The sequence below is a fragment of the Fusarium solani genome (genome assembly GCF_023522795.1).
Source record: "Fusarium solani strain SB1 chromosome Unknown bctg00000009, whole genome shotgun sequence".
Taxonomy (NCBI): Eukaryota; Fungi; Ascomycota; class Sordariomycetes; order Hypocreales; family Nectriaceae; genus Fusarium; species Fusarium solani.
Genome location: NW_027072144.1, coordinates 424,010 through 439,407, shown reverse-complemented (window position 1 = coordinate 439,407; position 15,398 = coordinate 424,010). Strand labels below are relative to the sequence as shown.

The 15,398-nt window shown below is 50.9% G+C and overlaps 4 protein-coding genes across 4 annotated transcripts; 3 read left to right on the top strand and 1 right to left on the bottom strand.

Moving 5' to 3' along the window:
* Positions 1 to 175: 175 nt before the first annotated feature.
* Positions 176 to 1,318, top strand: MRS44_013202 (uncharacterized protein; the record flags this gene model as incomplete). The annotated part of the gene is made up of 1 exon (XM_065616689.1): positions 176 to 1,318. One exon carries the CDS (start codon positions 176 to 178, stop codon positions 1,316 to 1,318), a length of 1,143 nt encoding a protein of 380 aa, XP_065472761.1.
* Positions 1,319 to 1,672: 354 nt separating this feature from the next.
* MRS44_013201 (uncharacterized protein) lies at positions 1,673 to 5,278 on the bottom strand (the record flags this gene model as incomplete). Its single annotated transcript, XM_065616688.1, has 3 exons — positions 1,673 to 2,769; positions 2,928 to 4,288; positions 4,599 to 5,278. The coding sequence occupies 3 exons, from the start codon at positions 5,276 to 5,278 to the stop codon at positions 1,673 to 1,675; spliced, it is 3,138 nt and encodes a 1,045-aa protein (XP_065472760.1).
* Positions 5,279 to 5,697: 419 nt separating this feature from the next.
* On the top strand, positions 5,698 to 8,112 carry MRS44_013200 (uncharacterized protein; the record flags this gene model as incomplete). Its single annotated transcript, XM_065616687.1, has 8 exons — positions 5,698 to 5,797; positions 5,853 to 5,875; positions 5,928 to 6,213; positions 6,326 to 6,360; positions 6,401 to 6,664; positions 6,723 to 7,072; positions 7,138 to 7,500; positions 7,566 to 8,112. 8 exons carry the CDS (start codon positions 5,698 to 5,700, stop codon positions 8,110 to 8,112), a joined length of 1,968 nt encoding a protein of 655 aa, XP_065472759.1.
* Positions 8,113 to 11,569: 3,457 nt separating this feature from the next.
* Positions 11,570 to 13,063, top strand: MRS44_013199 (uncharacterized protein; the record flags this gene model as incomplete). The annotated part of the gene is made up of 2 exons (XM_065616686.1): positions 11,570 to 12,784; positions 12,839 to 13,063. The coding sequence occupies 2 exons, from the start codon at positions 11,570 to 11,572 to the stop codon at positions 13,061 to 13,063; spliced, it is 1,440 nt and encodes a 479-aa protein (XP_065472758.1).
* Positions 13,064 to 15,398: the final 2,335 nt, after the last annotated feature.

Sequence of the window (15,398 nt, the reverse complement as noted above, 5' to 3'; positions counted from 1 at the left end):
CCAGTTAATTCCAAACACAAGCCTGAGGTTCAAAAGGGGCGATATTACTGCGTCATTTTCTTTCTTCTACTAAAACGAATATCATCTGATAAATGAAAACTTGCCATACACACTCCCCTTTTACTTCTCACTTTGCTGAACTGGAACCTGCAGCAAGTCGGTCGCGATACCAACCATGACCATTCACACCATCACCAACGTCCCCATCTTCAACGGCCGCAAGGTTGACACTGCGGCTAATGTCACTTTCCGTGCCAGCCCTGGCGACATTGTCAGCATCGAGGCGGGAGCCAGGGATCTCGCCAGCGTCGACACTGTGATTGACGGGAGAGGCTGCACGCTCCTCCCAGCCTTCATTGATGCGAATGTTGACACTGCAGCAACGAATACGGACCTCCCCATATTTGCCTCTTACGGCATCGGCACAGTCTTCGACATGAGCAGCACCAAGGCCGAGATCCAGGCTATGCGAGCAGAGTCTCATGCCGAGGTCGGACTACCTACCTACCTAGCATCGGGCCCCATCGCCACTGCGCAGACCACGGATGGAGCACAGATTCATCCGCGGCGAGAAACTAAAGTTGTCCGGGTCCCCGCAGCGGCCGAAACGTGGGTTGCCTCTGTCATGGACGGTCCGGACAAGTCTGACTACATCAAGGTGCTCGTCGATCTACCTGGGATAGACGGCCCAACACTCATCGCTCTTGTTCATGCAGCACATGCCCATGGCAAGTTGGCCGTCGCATACTCGTTTCAAAAGGTCGGATACTCCCGGGCTCTTCAGGCGGGATTTGATGTCATCACTCTCGTGCCTATAGACGGCCTCATAGAAACCGAGATAGCCGAGGGCCTCGCCGCGCGCAACATAGCGTGCATCCCTACACTTTGCATGGCACGAGCCATGGTTCCCTTACTGCGCCGAGAGGCAAGGGACGATTTGGAGGATGTCAGCTTCGACTACGCGCTCGCCAACGTCAAGAAGCTGTATGACGCTGGCGTGCGCATCTGTGCCGGAACGGAGGCGAACCAGATATCCCATGTGCCTATACCGATCGGGGAGAGCCTTCACGAGGAGATGGAGCTGCTCGTGCGCGCAGGGCTGTCGAACCTCGACGCACTCAGGGCAGCTACGGTTGTTCCGACGATGGTGTTTGGGCTGAGAGACCGCGGTGAGATCTCGCTCGGGCAGAGAGCAGACATGGTATTGGTCGAAGGGGATCCATTGCAAGATATCACGGCTACGAGGAGGATTCGAAATGTATGGATCGGTGGGGTTGAGATGGACGGATGGGATGCACTTGCATCAACAGATCTATAGCTGCGACAGCGTATTTGAAGATTCTGTGGAAATTCTTTTGAATTGTTTTATTTCGAGCCTTGTGACCGTTCTTAGGTGACTGAGCGGTGTCTTGGCTGTTCCACGAGCCGTGCCTATCATGGTTCGGCGGAGCCAGCTCCGTACATCCAATCTTTATCAACCTGCACAAATAGTTACCCCTCGATGAAGCTCGTCGCCCTGACGCCACTATGAGCTAATTTATTGGTGACCTCACGCAGTCAAGAGGGACAGAGTGTGTGTAGTTTGGCCGCAACGGGTCACCTGTCACTGCGGTCTTATGCGTAAGCGTGTTAGACCGCAGCGTCAGAGAGGGCCCAAATGACCCGGGCCAAACTAGGATGGTGGAGGGGACGGTGGTTGAACCAGAGACAGCGGCGCCGGCGAGCCCGTCTGGAACTGGTGGTTGAGCTGATACAAGACTGACGCGTTCGTCGTGAAATAAACTCTGAATGCCTCCGAGGTCCATCTCCCGAGCATCTGAATCTGGTCGTTGAGGATCCCACTATCGTGCGCATGTTGCGCTGCACCTTTCCGAAAGCTGTGGCCTGAGTACCCGTCCGTTTGTAACCCAAGAGTTCTCAGTTTGGTAGAGAGGGTAGATAGGAAGTTGCTGCGACTGAATGGTCTTCTGTGGAAGGAGAATAACGGGGCGTCGTGCTCCTTGGGGTCGAGGAGCAGCAGCTTTTGAAGCGCGTCGATTGGGCATGCTCCGTCTCCTGTTCTCGCGAGGATGATCTGCACTCCTTCGTGGCGGCGGTCCGTCTTACTCCTCTTGAGTGTGAGTTGAGCATGGTCGGACGAAGACGAGAATCTGATGTCTGAGCGCGTCAGTTTCGTTGCTAAGAAGATGGAAGGTGTGCCAAGGTCTTCTCTCTTGTATGTGAATTCTCCGACGCGGAGGAATCCAGCAAATGCCACCCGGCAGGCGGCTGCGAAGTTCAGATCATCCCTGAGGTCAACGGTCATCTGCGAGGGCTGCAGCGGAAGTGTGTCTAAGCCCGCGGATAGCGCTGTGATGGCCTCACGCGAAATCGGCTTTCTGACTCGTACTTTGGCCGTTGGGCTGAGTCTTCTCGCGCCATCGATGAGACGGCGGAAGTGCTTGTTATCAAAGAGTTTATCATCAAGAAAGTTATCAATGTGGTAGGCCCGGAGGGCGGCTAAGTCTGCCAGGGCCGTGTCTGGCTTGACTGATTTCTGGCCGGAATTGCCAAGGAGTCGTGAGGTTAGCCACGAGATCAGCGAGCGCCTCGAAGCTGGCCACGCTGGCAAGTTTTGCAGCGCGCAGTGTCTCTCGTAGTTGCGCTGGGCAGAGAGGTACACGGAGCGCGTGTTGGCGCCGAGCCCGTTCCAGAGCAGCTTCAGGTGGCCTGCGTTGAGCTGATGAGCTCGTGAGGAGAACCACGCGGGCGGTTCAATACCGAGAGGTCCTGCCAGTGAGGGCAAATGTTAGCAATCTGTTGAAGGTTATTACGCGAGAGCGCGTCTGCTAATGTGTTTTCCCCGGAGGGTAGCCAATGTGGCACGATTTGGATGTCCCTCGCCGCGGCTAGGATAAGCAGGCTCTTCAGAGGTGCATTAGGCGGACCATGAAGGAAGCCTTTACTTAGTCCTGTGTGCGCTGTAGAGCTGTCCGTGTGGACCACGAGGGTGTGATGAAGCCAATGTTGGCTGAAGAGTAGGAAGCCTTGTAGGATGGCGTCTACTTCGTTGGTGTTGATGTGCGCATGTGCGTCTTGAGCAAGGGCCAATGTGGCAGCATTGCTTGCATGAAGCTGGTGGCAATGGGCCAGCCAGCAGTCCGATGTGGACTTGGAAGAAAAGAAGAAGAGCCCCTGGCCTGTGGTGGAGGCATCTGTGTATAGATGCGTGATGTGGCGGCGGCAGGGGTCGATTAGGAGTACGCCGTTGAAGAGAGACAAGGAGTCCCTCCACCATTCCAAATCGTCACGTACCTCGTAGGGGATACGGCGGCGCGCGCTCTTCCCACGTGGGAAGGCGGCTTGGAAGGTGTATAGAGACTGTAGCCTTGTTCTTCCTAGCCGGACGACTCTTGAGCAGAAGGCTAGTAAGCCTGTAAGACTCTCGGTTTGCTTGAGGCTGAGACTCGCTGCGTTCAGGGCAGCTGCGGCGTCCAATGTGGCGCGGCACAACTTCTCTGGTGGCAGGCGAGCTTCCATCGCAATGGAGTCGATTTGGATACCTAGGACCGCGACGCATGTCCCTTGCTCGTCCTTTTTGGTGTTGCGAGGGATGCCTAGGCGGTCGGTTACGATGTTGTAGACCTCGTCGAAGGCACCCGCAGGGTCGGACACTGAGGGCGATCTTGTGATGGCGATGAAGTCGTCTAGGTAATGGTTCATGTAGAATGCAGGGAGGAGGCACTGGAGTATCCAGTGGAGAGCCTCCGCAAAGAGGTTGAATAGAAATGGGGCTGTTGCCAGGCCAAATGGGAGGCAGCACTCGACGTAGGTGGAATCGTTCCACCGAAAGGCTAGGAGGTGCTGGTTATCCTCAGCAACGGGGACTATTCGGAAAGCGTCCTTGATGTCCCTTTTGATGATTGTACAGCCTGGGCCGGCCTGCACAACCTGGTCGTATATATCGTCGATATTCATATACTCGATGGTTGACCAGCTGTCTGGTATACCCTGGTTGACGCCTCGGTCAGGGGGCCATGATAGGTCGTGGATGCGGCGCCATCCCCCATCCTGTTTAGGAACTAACCCAAGCGGCGAGATGAAGGAAGGTTCAGAGGTCAATCTAACCCGACAGAGCCTAAGATCCTCTGCTAATTTTTCCGTGATAATGTTGGGTTCGTGTATGTGGTGGTTGGTGGAATGGTAAGACTGCCTCTTGCCTCTGTAGCCTATCTGGACACCGTGCGTTAGGATGCCCACGAGGGTGGGCCCAAGGTTTCCGGGATAGTAGCGGAGGAAGTTGCTCCAGCTTTGCGTGTGTAGTGGTGAAGGAGAGAACTCTAGTTTCGGGAGTTCTGGGTTGAAGACGGGGTACTGGGTGGCTGTGTTAGGCCTCGCCGGTTGACCACACGGTATCGCGCCTGTCGCTGGTATGTAGGAGGCTATCCCGTTGTTTTCGCTAGGGCCTCTCCTCACCGCTCGGCTGGCTTGCTATTTCTTCTTGCGGCAGGACGAGGCACCATGGTCGCCTAAACCGCATACCGTGCATTCGTGACGTCTCTTGCAGCCTTCCCAGAGGCACCCTGTCGTGTTGAACTTGTCGCAAACCTCTGTCTCACTGTTTGAAGATCTGGCCCGTCTCGCCTGTCGGGGTCGGGCTGCTGGGGAATGCGGTGGAGACTTGGCTGGCAGGGTGAGGTTGTGGCGGAGGTATTTTCTCGCGGAATTGGGCCGTGACCAGGTAGCTATCCGTCGACAGCTCTCCCTTATCCAGTATATATTGATGAAAGTTAAGAGCAAGCGGGAGTACCGCTTCCGACCAGTGATAGGTCTGAGCAAAGTCCAGGATCTGCCTCATAAACATGAGCAGGTTAGGGACCGCCTTAGGGTACTTGTCGCCGAAGAGGTATCCTATGGCTGCCAGGTAGGTGAGGAAGCAGCCGGTCCATATTTGGGGGTTGGGGCCCCAGTCCTTGAGCGATGGCGCTGTCTTCTTGAAGCCTACTGCCCCTCCTGACTCGGTCATCTTGAAGACCCTGTCTTCCTGATCTAGATCGGTGACCGATTTTTGGTATTCCTCTTGGTTATCCTCGTCGATTTGCAGGTCCCCCTGAGGCCTCCTCCGGCGGAGGTCGGTCTCGGCTATATCTAATTCCAGACGCCTGGCCCTGTCCCGCTGTATTTGACCTAGCCAGCTGGCGCGGTCTGCGGCGCTCATGGTCTCCCAGATGTGGGGTGGAGGCCATGCGGAGTCCTGTGGGGCGGGCGCGACGGTGATGGACTCGCTGGAGGGCGTCATCGTACAGCGGGGGGAGGGGGCGGAAAGGGGGGTATATGCAGCCTTGTTAGTGCTATAGTTGCGAGAGAATGACTTGGAGACTGAAAGTCGAGTCTTGACTGCGTGAGAGATGACGAGACACCTGCCGAGGCGAGCAATTGACTCCCCGTGAGGCAGTTGCAGGAGGGAAGAAAACCCCTCAGTGAACCTTCCGAGCCGGGAAGTCTATTGTGCAGTGTGGTCATCACGTGAGGCAACCCCAATAAAACTACTCCCTTATGCTTACGTCACACCCAACATTTGGCAACTCGAACTTCAACGTTGCACCTCAAATCAAGTTATACATGACACTAATCATTGCTCGCTGAATACGGTAATATTCTACCAACTTTGTTATTCTTCCCTCTCTGCCTCAGAGGAAGCCCTTGCGTACAGGCGAAATGCGGAAGCTCCTCCCAAAGTCTCCAGACCAGAACCCGCCGCCGGCAACGCCAGGCCTTGGGAAGCGCAAGCGTCCAATGGTTTCTATGGCTTGCGAATGTTAGTCCTGGCAATAGCTTGAGTCTAGGGTTTACTTGCTGACGACGCTATCCAGCCTGCCGAAAGCGCAAAATCAAAGTCCAACTTTCCCAAGCTCGCCGCGCAAGAGCAGGGTAACTAACTGCATCAGTGCGATAATCGACGCCCGGCCTGTTCACAATGTGTTCGCTCCTTGAGGGAATGCCGCTTCGCCATCAACGAGACCAAGACCGATAACGAGACGCTGAACCACCAGCTTCGAGCCGCTTCCCTAGCCGAAAGCTCCCTAAAGACGATTCTCGACCAGCTGCGCGGTGGCTCGCAAGACGAGTCCGTCGAGCTCCTGCATAGGATTCGACAGGAGCAGTCAGTTGATGACCTTGTCAAGACATTCTCTGATGCTAGCCTGCTGCTACCTCCTGCTCCACCACCATCTGGTTAGTTCCGATGGCCCTTGTCTCAGGTCGAATCTTGAATTTTCCGAGTTTGGATGGCTAACTATGGTGAATCATATGAGATCCTCAGAACTCACCTACTTTGCCTTTCAAGACTCCCATTCCCTTGAGCGTCGAAAACGTTTCCTCGTAAGTACTCTTCCTATCTCTCTTTCTTTCCATCGTCAAGATTGACGGGTACACTAGAGCGAACCCTTGGACAAGCAAGGACGGCTTGGAAGCAAAATACGTCTTGCCTCTCTCCCAGTGGACTACTCTGTCTACTGATGACAGCTACCTAACACATCTGCTAAACCTTTTCTTTGCCTGGGACCATACGCTTAGCCACGCCATCCCTCGATCTGGGTTTCTGCAAGGCCTCAAGGCCGGGCCAAAAGAAGGAGGAAAGTTTTGTTCGAAATTCCTCGTCAATTCTATCCTTGCCACTTCTCATGTACGTTTAATCTCGCGGGAGTTGGGGCAGTCATGGTTCGTTTTTGCTAATTGTGTAGCTTTTCATGTCGCAAGGAGAATCATCACGCAAGTGCGAGGAGTTGCGCTCCAGAGGTGCCATGTTCGCTGACGAGGCCCGACGAATGCTTGAAGATGAGCGAAAGCGTCCGTCAATATCTCTGCTCCAGGGCTTACTGGTTCTCTGGATTCATGAAATCAACTATGGGGTAAAAGCCGAGGCCGAAGTTCTGCTAGAACAGTTTTACCGCTTTCATGATGCTTTAGGACTCAGCGATCTAGCCGTGTCACCCGTCAACCATGCAATCCCCAACGAAACTTCAACTTTGCGTCTCATGGAGGAGGGACAGGTTCTATCTTGCATCGTCTGGGGCTTTTTCTGCTTGGAGGCGTAAGTGCCAAGTTCCTCAGATTCTTCCCTGAAACACGCCGATGCTAACAGGCTAATCTAACCAGTAAACTCTCCTTGACTTCCTCGCGTCCGATGAGAATCGCCAAACCCAAGATGGCCAAGACTTTCGAGGATGCCTATACATCTATATTCGCCAGGCCTGGCGCGCCCGAGTATTTCTGGTTCCCCTATCCCCGGCAGTCTGCACCGCGGCAATCGTTTTTTCGAGAAGTCATCTCACTCGAGTGCCAACTTGCCGAGATGATACATGAGTTTTCCGAGGTATTCGCGCCGACATACTCCGGAATACCGGCTTCAAGCTACAACGAGACGAGGGCGTTCTACGACAGGATCCTGAGATGGGGTACACGTGCTACACAGCGATTCCATACGAATGGCATCTTTCCCCCTTCGTTTCTTTTCCTTGAGTAAGTTCTGACTCCACGAGTACATAAACCGACTGGTTTGCTAGCATTGCTAACACAATAACAAGGACTACGTATGACATGATGCTCTTAAAAGTCTTGGACCACCTCTCTCGTTTTCCTCTCCATAATGGCACCCACAAATCGATACTGTCCAAGCGAGCGTCACACGGAGCCTCGATTATCTCCAACCTTTGGGTATACCGGGCCACCTTTGGGCTCCGTCACGAGTTCTGGCTCACGCAGGCGTGTTTGGCAGCAACCACAGCCGTCATCTTCAACCTTGGTGATACTCCAAGCTTGTCCAAGTCAGTGGTAATAGCCTGCCAGCTGCTCTATGGGATAGGAGAGTTTCTACCCGTGGCCAATCAGTGTCTCCTAGTCATTAAGGCGCTTTCCAGTCACCAGGATGCAGCGTTTCCGACATCTTATAAGATAATTTACTCTAAGTTAGCCATAAGAATGGGACGAATCATCATTAGAAGTGTTTCACTGCTGGACATTGAGCCCGGCGAGGATAATCGGGGTGTTAGACAATTTGGAGGTTCCTCCCACGATGTTGCGTTTTCCAGTCAAATTGAAGGTATTTCCGACCTTGCTAAAAGGAGTTCTTAGTCAAATACCATATCAAAGCTTCATGTTGAATAATGCCTCTACCAGTCTTCAAAGGCTCAGTGTTAATCCGGCTCTTTTCACCTAAATCAGGTTTCGAGGAAACTGTTCCCTCCGAAAGTTCTTCGTTTCAAGTAGCGAGATGTGAAAATAACATCAACCGTATTGAAATCTCCAAGCAAATAACTCCTCAGTTCCTCATCTTGGACCACAATTGGTCGCTACATCTGCATGCTTTTCTGCTCCTATTTCTTTGCCCTGCTATGCGAGCTGGCCCCCTCCTGGCGGACACGCAACAGTTTCTGAATGTAGACGCCAAAATGACTAACAAAAGTTCGTGGCAACTAAATCAGGGTCCAGTTCCCGCTCAATTCTTCTTTCTTGTCATCAATGACGTCTCCAAAAGAGGCCATCAGCCACAACAGCAAAAGACACAGTTATCGATTGTCACGGCCCATGCCGCGATCGAATGCGTGTCGCCACACGGCACGGATCAACGTATTCCGCTCACTCGGTGCGAGTGAGCGGGACCCATTTTCTCACTCCGGACAAGTGAGAATGTAACACTATCTCACGATGGGCATCGTGAGATGCTCCCCAGACCCTGCCTATAAAAAACCACACAACATCCCTTAGACAGACACTCTCGCTACCTCAGCTTTCAATACAATTTGATTACTCAAGAATACTTCTTGATATTATCAGACGTGATTCGCCACCCTACGCTCAGTACGACGCCCCGTCACAACTGCCAACATAAACCAATTGGGTTACGGTTTACTACGTTGGGAACCTTGACCGTCACACCTACCTACCATTATAATCGTCCCTTACTCAAGGGACATTTTATTTATATGGGACTTTAGCGCGGCACTAATATGCCCCCTATGAAGGAATATTTAATTTTATAAATAAGGGATATCTTCTTAAAAACTAGGTTCCTAATGTCATAGTCTTATAAAACTTACCTAACTATAATTTAAAAGAGTATTTAATTAGTTAGATAACGTACTTCATAAGCGAGTCAGATGCACAAGTGTATCAGTCTTAAGGTAACGTACATGATAAGCTTATGTCCCATATGTTACGAGTAGGAAGATCAACCAGGATACGAACGGAAAACGTCGGAGCTCGGAATGGAACAAACAAACCCCGGTGGAAGTGGTGTGTGGTCGAACGGGTCGAACGGGAACGAGTTCGACCACGTTCGACCAAAAGTGAAACCTTAACCTTAAAGGGTCGAACAGGTCGAACAAGAGCACGTTCGACCACGATCGACCAGGCAAATCAGAATAAGTATATATAGCCTCGCTCATTTCCACTTTCCTATGTCTAGATAGCTCTCCAGCTTTCAATACAACTTGATTACTCAAGAATACTTCTTGATATTATCAGACGTGATTCGCCACCCTATGCTCAGTACGTTACGCCCCGTTTCAACTGCCAACATAAACCCATCAGGTTACGGTTTACTACGTTGGGAACCTTGACCGTCACATTATAGAAGAATTATTCCTTTTTACCTTCTAATAATTTCTTTAATTTCTTAATTATTAGGTGGAAGGTTTAGGTTATGACTGCTAGAGTGAGTTAATCTATGGGAGGAAAGTTAGGTTAAGTAGCTAGAATATCCCTTCAATTGTGCGAAGCCTCCCTAATGTAACTTGGCCCAGTGTTACTGCGCTAGCAGGAACCTAGTTTTATCACCGCGATAACGTCTTATCTGTTATAATCTTACGCGCAGTCGACTCAAGGTGTCGTTGAAAATCAGTGCTGATACAGGTATAGGCTAGAGAGCTAGTTCTTATTGGGTTAGATCCTTGCCAGTGACCACTTGGGAGGCTTCGCACAATTGAAGGGATAATATCTCGGCAAATTGCTAAACTTTGATTAGCCACATAATAACTTTGAACATAATAGTAGATAGGCAGATAATCCAAGAGAGTGTCGAGGTTACGGTGTTTTATGGTATTGATGCCGTCATGTATCGATGTGACGGTCAAGGTTCCCAACGTAGTAAACCGTAACCCAATTGGTTTATGTTGGCAGTTGTGACGGGGCGTCGTACTGAGCGTAGGGTGGCGAATCACGTCTGATAATATCAAGAAGTATTCTTGAGTAATCAAATTGTATTGAAAGCTGAGGTAGCGAGAGTGTCTGTCTAAGGGATGTTGTGTGGTTTTTTATAGGCAGGGTCTGGGGAGCATCTCACGATGCCCATCGTGAGATAGTGTTACATTCTCACTTGTCCGGAGTGAGAAAATGGGTCCCGCTCACTCGCACCGAGTGAGCGGAATACGTTGATCCGTGCCGTGTGGCGACACGCATTCGATCGCGGCATGGGCCGTGACACCGGGCGCCGCGATAAGATTTTAGCGGGGCATCCTGTCTTCTGATTGGTCACCAGCTCCAGATTCAACCCCAGCAAAACAATTCATCGTTTATGTACTCCGCGGGCGGCCATGTAACAATGAATGGATTGGAATATTTACGCTACAGAATACCGCGCTTCTTGAACTCTTGTATCCTCTTCCGCCTCCCTAAAAATCTCCGCCATGCCGCGTCGAGACTTTTCTTTGCTATTGTTTCCCAGCTGCTGTTGGACCTGAGCATCCGTGCGTCGAATTTCTTCGTAGTCCCAGTCGATGTAGGCCATCATTTCTTCTCTCGTCCATTCTCTTCGTCCTCCTTGTGGCAAATAACAAAACCGTCCCATTTGTTTATAGTCTTGGCACCAAGCGTATGTTTCCTTGCTGTACCGTTGCGGAAGACCCATTGCCCCACGGTATGCCTGGTTGGTCTTTAGGCTCCCAGCAGGTTGGCTCTTGTACCATGCAGCCCTTGCAGCGACATATCGTTGATATACAGCCTCGGGCGCATAATACGGTAGCACTTGAGCTTTTCGGCTTGTCGGTAGTGTGGATGAAGGTAGTGGCGTTGACTGTGATGGCATGGGCAGTTCTGGTTCCTCTGAAGCCCGTGATGGCTGCGGCGATGTGCCCCCCACTACTACCCAGGGGATTAGGTGATGTACGCAACCCCTCTCTTCATCAGAGAGGGGCGTCAAAACCTGTAACTCCGTCACTCCTGTAACCACTGTCAACCTATAGAAAATTAGCTGTCGGACAAAAATAAGCGATCAAAAAAGAATAAGCTTTAGGCCCACTTTTAAAATAAATATTTTGCAGGGTTATTTTTGTCAAGCAGCTAATTTTATATGGGTTGACACGGTTACAGGAGCGACGGAGTTACAGGTTTTGACCCCCCCTCTCTGATGAAGAGAGGGGTTGCGTACATCATTTACCTAACCCCCTGGGTATCCCTTCAATTGTCGAGGAGCTCCGGCAAGTACCCCGCCCCACACCACCCCTGTCAACGAGGAGGTACATGAGGGGAACCACACGATGCGTCATTAATTATCACCACCTAAATCCTCATACAAACCATTCTCAATTAAATGATGACTTCCCAATCGGTACCTTCATCACTACCTATAGAGGCAGTCAACGCGTATGATGATAATAGCTTTATCAATGAAGATAATAGCCACCAAGAACATGAGGGTGATAGCACCCGGAGACCGGCTTTTCCGGCTACCGACGACCGAGGCTTCAATTTTCAACCTCTCGAGGTGCCACGACGAGAGCTTCTCGTCAATAAGCTGCCCCAGAACCCGCTGTTACTTTTCCAACACTTTATACCCATTTCCCTAGTTAATGACTGGGTTAAGTACACCAATAACTGGGTCAGCAGCCTCCTCCAAAGCGGCGTTATTGATAGCCAAGAACACGAAATAACAGAACAGTCACGCCTCCACGCCTGGAAGCCAACCACGGCTGCAGAGGTATATGTCTGGCTTGGAATCCTTATTTATATGGGAGTCCACAGCGAAATAACGGTTGAAGACCATTGGAAGACCTCTCAGCTAGAGGATCAGCGGGCTGAACACTCGATAATCAAGTTCATGACTTACAATCGATTCCAGCTTCTTTATCGTCATATCCGCCGTTTTGACCACACCAAATTCACTGATGATTACGACGACTTCCCTATCGTCTTCCAATGCGTTGAGTCATGGTCTCAGCACGTTCAACTTGCAACAACAGAGCTCTGTGAGCCGGGCTCGCATCTTGCCGTCGACGAGGCTATGATCCGATATACGGGAAGGAATAAGCAAGTTACGTATATCCCCAATAAGCCTATCGACACAGGCTTCAAGGTGTGGATAGCTGCCCAGCTAGGCCTCTTTATGAGGTGGATATGGCACCAGCCCGGCGCAAAATACGGCCCTGTTGGCATTCAGAAGAAGCCGGCATCACAAAAGAAGAAAAGCAAGGGAAAAGGCAAGGCCGATAAGGCTGACGAGGTTAAGGAGGTTATCTACGTGGCTACGGAAGCCGGAGCTAAGATCATAGCTCTCAACTCGACTCAAAGCGTCGTTATTGCCCTTATTAACCTATTGCCGATATCGATATATCACGTCTTCGTGGATAACCTCTTCTCGTCGCCGGACCTCTTCCGCTCCCTTCGTCAGCACGGCCACGGTGCTACCGGCACAGCCCGGCCTAACTGTGGCATCTACAAAGGTCTTGTAGAGGCCAAAAAGGCCGATAAGGCAGGGAAGTCAGGGTTCCAATTCAATGAGATCAAGGTCATCCCAACGGCTGATAATCAGGTAAGATAATTTGATCTTCTTCTTATCTATCTGCTGACTAGTCTTCTTCCTTAGGTCAACCAAATCGCGTGGAAGGATAATGCCCTCGTATTATTCCTTTCAACCGTCTTCACTGGCGATGAGATGACTGAGCGTTGGAGGAAGAGACCATTAACAAAGACCCCAATGGCACGGCCAATACAGCACTTTTTTGGTAGTGAGCCGGTCAAGCTTATATCGATCCCTACAATCGCTGCTTCTTATAACGACGAAATGAACCATGTTGACCGAGGCGACTAAAGAAGGTCATATCTAGGATACGATCATCCAATCCGCCGGGGCGCTTGGCAGGCTATTGCTTGGACCTTCTTATTAGATGTGGTCCTTGTGAACAGCTTCCTCTTACAGCTACACGGCCAGCCGGCTTGGAGCCGTTATACTAACCAGAAGAAGTGGAGGGAACGCCTTTACAACGAGGTCTTTAAAGCCTTCCATCCGAAAAGTCAATCGAGGCAGCTTTTTCAAGCTGGGGATGAATTTACGCCTGTTGCACAACATAAGCACGTCCGAAGAGGGAAAAAGTCGAATTGCCACGCTTGTCAGGGACTTCAATTAGGGCAGCCAAGGTCAAGAAGCTCATGGAGGCCGTTGGCGCCGGTCAGTCGTAATAAAAGGAGGCGCCAGACAGTTTGGGGATGTGAGCAGTGTGATGTAGCGATTTGTAACTCGAGAGATTGCTGGTACTTCTATCATAGGCTAAAATAGGTGAGAGGCTAGGTACCTTCAATCCGATGCATTTTTATTGGCTGCCAACCCCTGCTGTGACCCGACCGGAGCTCCTCGACAATTGAAGGGATACGAACACGCGTGCGTGTCTGACACGATTAGCACCAGACAGCAGGCTGCTGCCTAAACAGGCAATACTTTCATTTGTGTATAAAAGAGCTGACCAGTCTCGGTGCATCCTCTCGAGAAATTCTTGCTCTTTAGATAATTCTCATCAATTTACTGATGCCATCTCTGATCCCTGTGGAGCCAATTGTCTGACAAACCGCGAATATGAAGATCCAATGAAGCGGCGCGATTAGATTGGCGCTAGCAAACTCTCACGAAATGCCCGCCTCGCGCTCCGGATCAGTCGGGTGATATGATGAGACCACCTATGCCGTACCAGTGTGCTTAACGGGTTAAAGCGAATATGACGAGCAGCAGCAGTGTGTTGATTGATTGATGTCTCAAGTGTGGGGTGCTCTAGCCCGCAGGTTTTTACTTTAAGCACGTAGCTGGATTATCAAGTACAGTTGTTTTCTGAGGCTCGTTGAGATTATGCGTGGCCTACGTCAGATCATTTGCACCTGACATAACATACCAAGCCGCAAAGTACATAAAATGTAGACTCCACGCGTTTCGTGCATTTTCCTGAAGCCAGCCTCTCTAATATTACTGATTAACTGCCAAGTAATCATGACGATATCGAACAATTCCCTAAGTAGCCTCGACGACGACCAAACGCCGACGCAGCCGACGGAGGAATGGCTCCGATGGCTTCCCATAATGATCATATTCGGGGTTATTTTTGTCGTTTATTTCATTATTATGTACGCATGTGTCGTTCCCAAATAACGAGTCAGGGTCCCTGTAGGTCCCTGTATCTAGAGCTAACGATGGGAAAGGTCCAATTATCTAATCGTTAGAAGCATCAACCTCGCGAGACCAGATGATTCCGAAGATACATGGTCATCAGGTAGCGCAAGCTCCGAGACTAGCGATCTACAGATGCTAGACTCAGCAGCTCCGCCAAAGACGTATAAGCAAGTGAAAATGGAGATGAAACTCGAAGGCACAGGAGGGCATTTGGCCTGGCCCGACTCGTTTGTCACCTGGTACGCAACTCAATCGCTAAATGAGAGGGTTAAATGGTCATCTCAAACTAACCGCTCCCGTTACCATATATCAGTGCTATATGCTTGGAGGCGATGGGGGATAGCGATTCCGTCCGCCGCTTATCGTGTGGACATGGTTTCCATTCGGACTGTATCGCTTCATGGTATCGGAGGCGTCATTATACTTGTCCTCTGTGTATGTCGTGCTTCATCAACAGTAGAGTTCCTGAACCTCGGAGCTGAGTCGTGTTAAGGGCAAGGTGTACGGGGTCTTTGATACCTCGTGACCACGAACTTTATTCCCTGCTCCCTTGCAAACTGTCGTAGGCTAAAATCACGTGCCAAAAGTCTGACAACGCCCCGCCCCGACCCCGCTTCACGACGCGACTTCGCGACATAGGCTTCAATTTCAACACCAGAATAACCACCCAAAATAGCACCTAAGACACGCAGTTTTAGCACTAAAATAAGCGGAAATCGCGAAAGAAATCATAAATTTACTCCCGAGCAAAGATCTGCGATAGTAGCCGAGTTATACGGCAAATTGTACTGTGAACGGCCTCTAGTAACTGTATTCCAGCTATCTAGTCCAGGATGCTATTTACATCAAAGATGAAGAAGAAAGAAAGAAGTTCTCAAGTGCCTCTGAGCTATGGGACAATTTCCCATCCCTGGCGCGCACGAGCCCAGTACGTCTTGCGGCACAGCCGCAAGGATATGGGCCCTGGCCCGTGACATTACCAGGGCTGCCG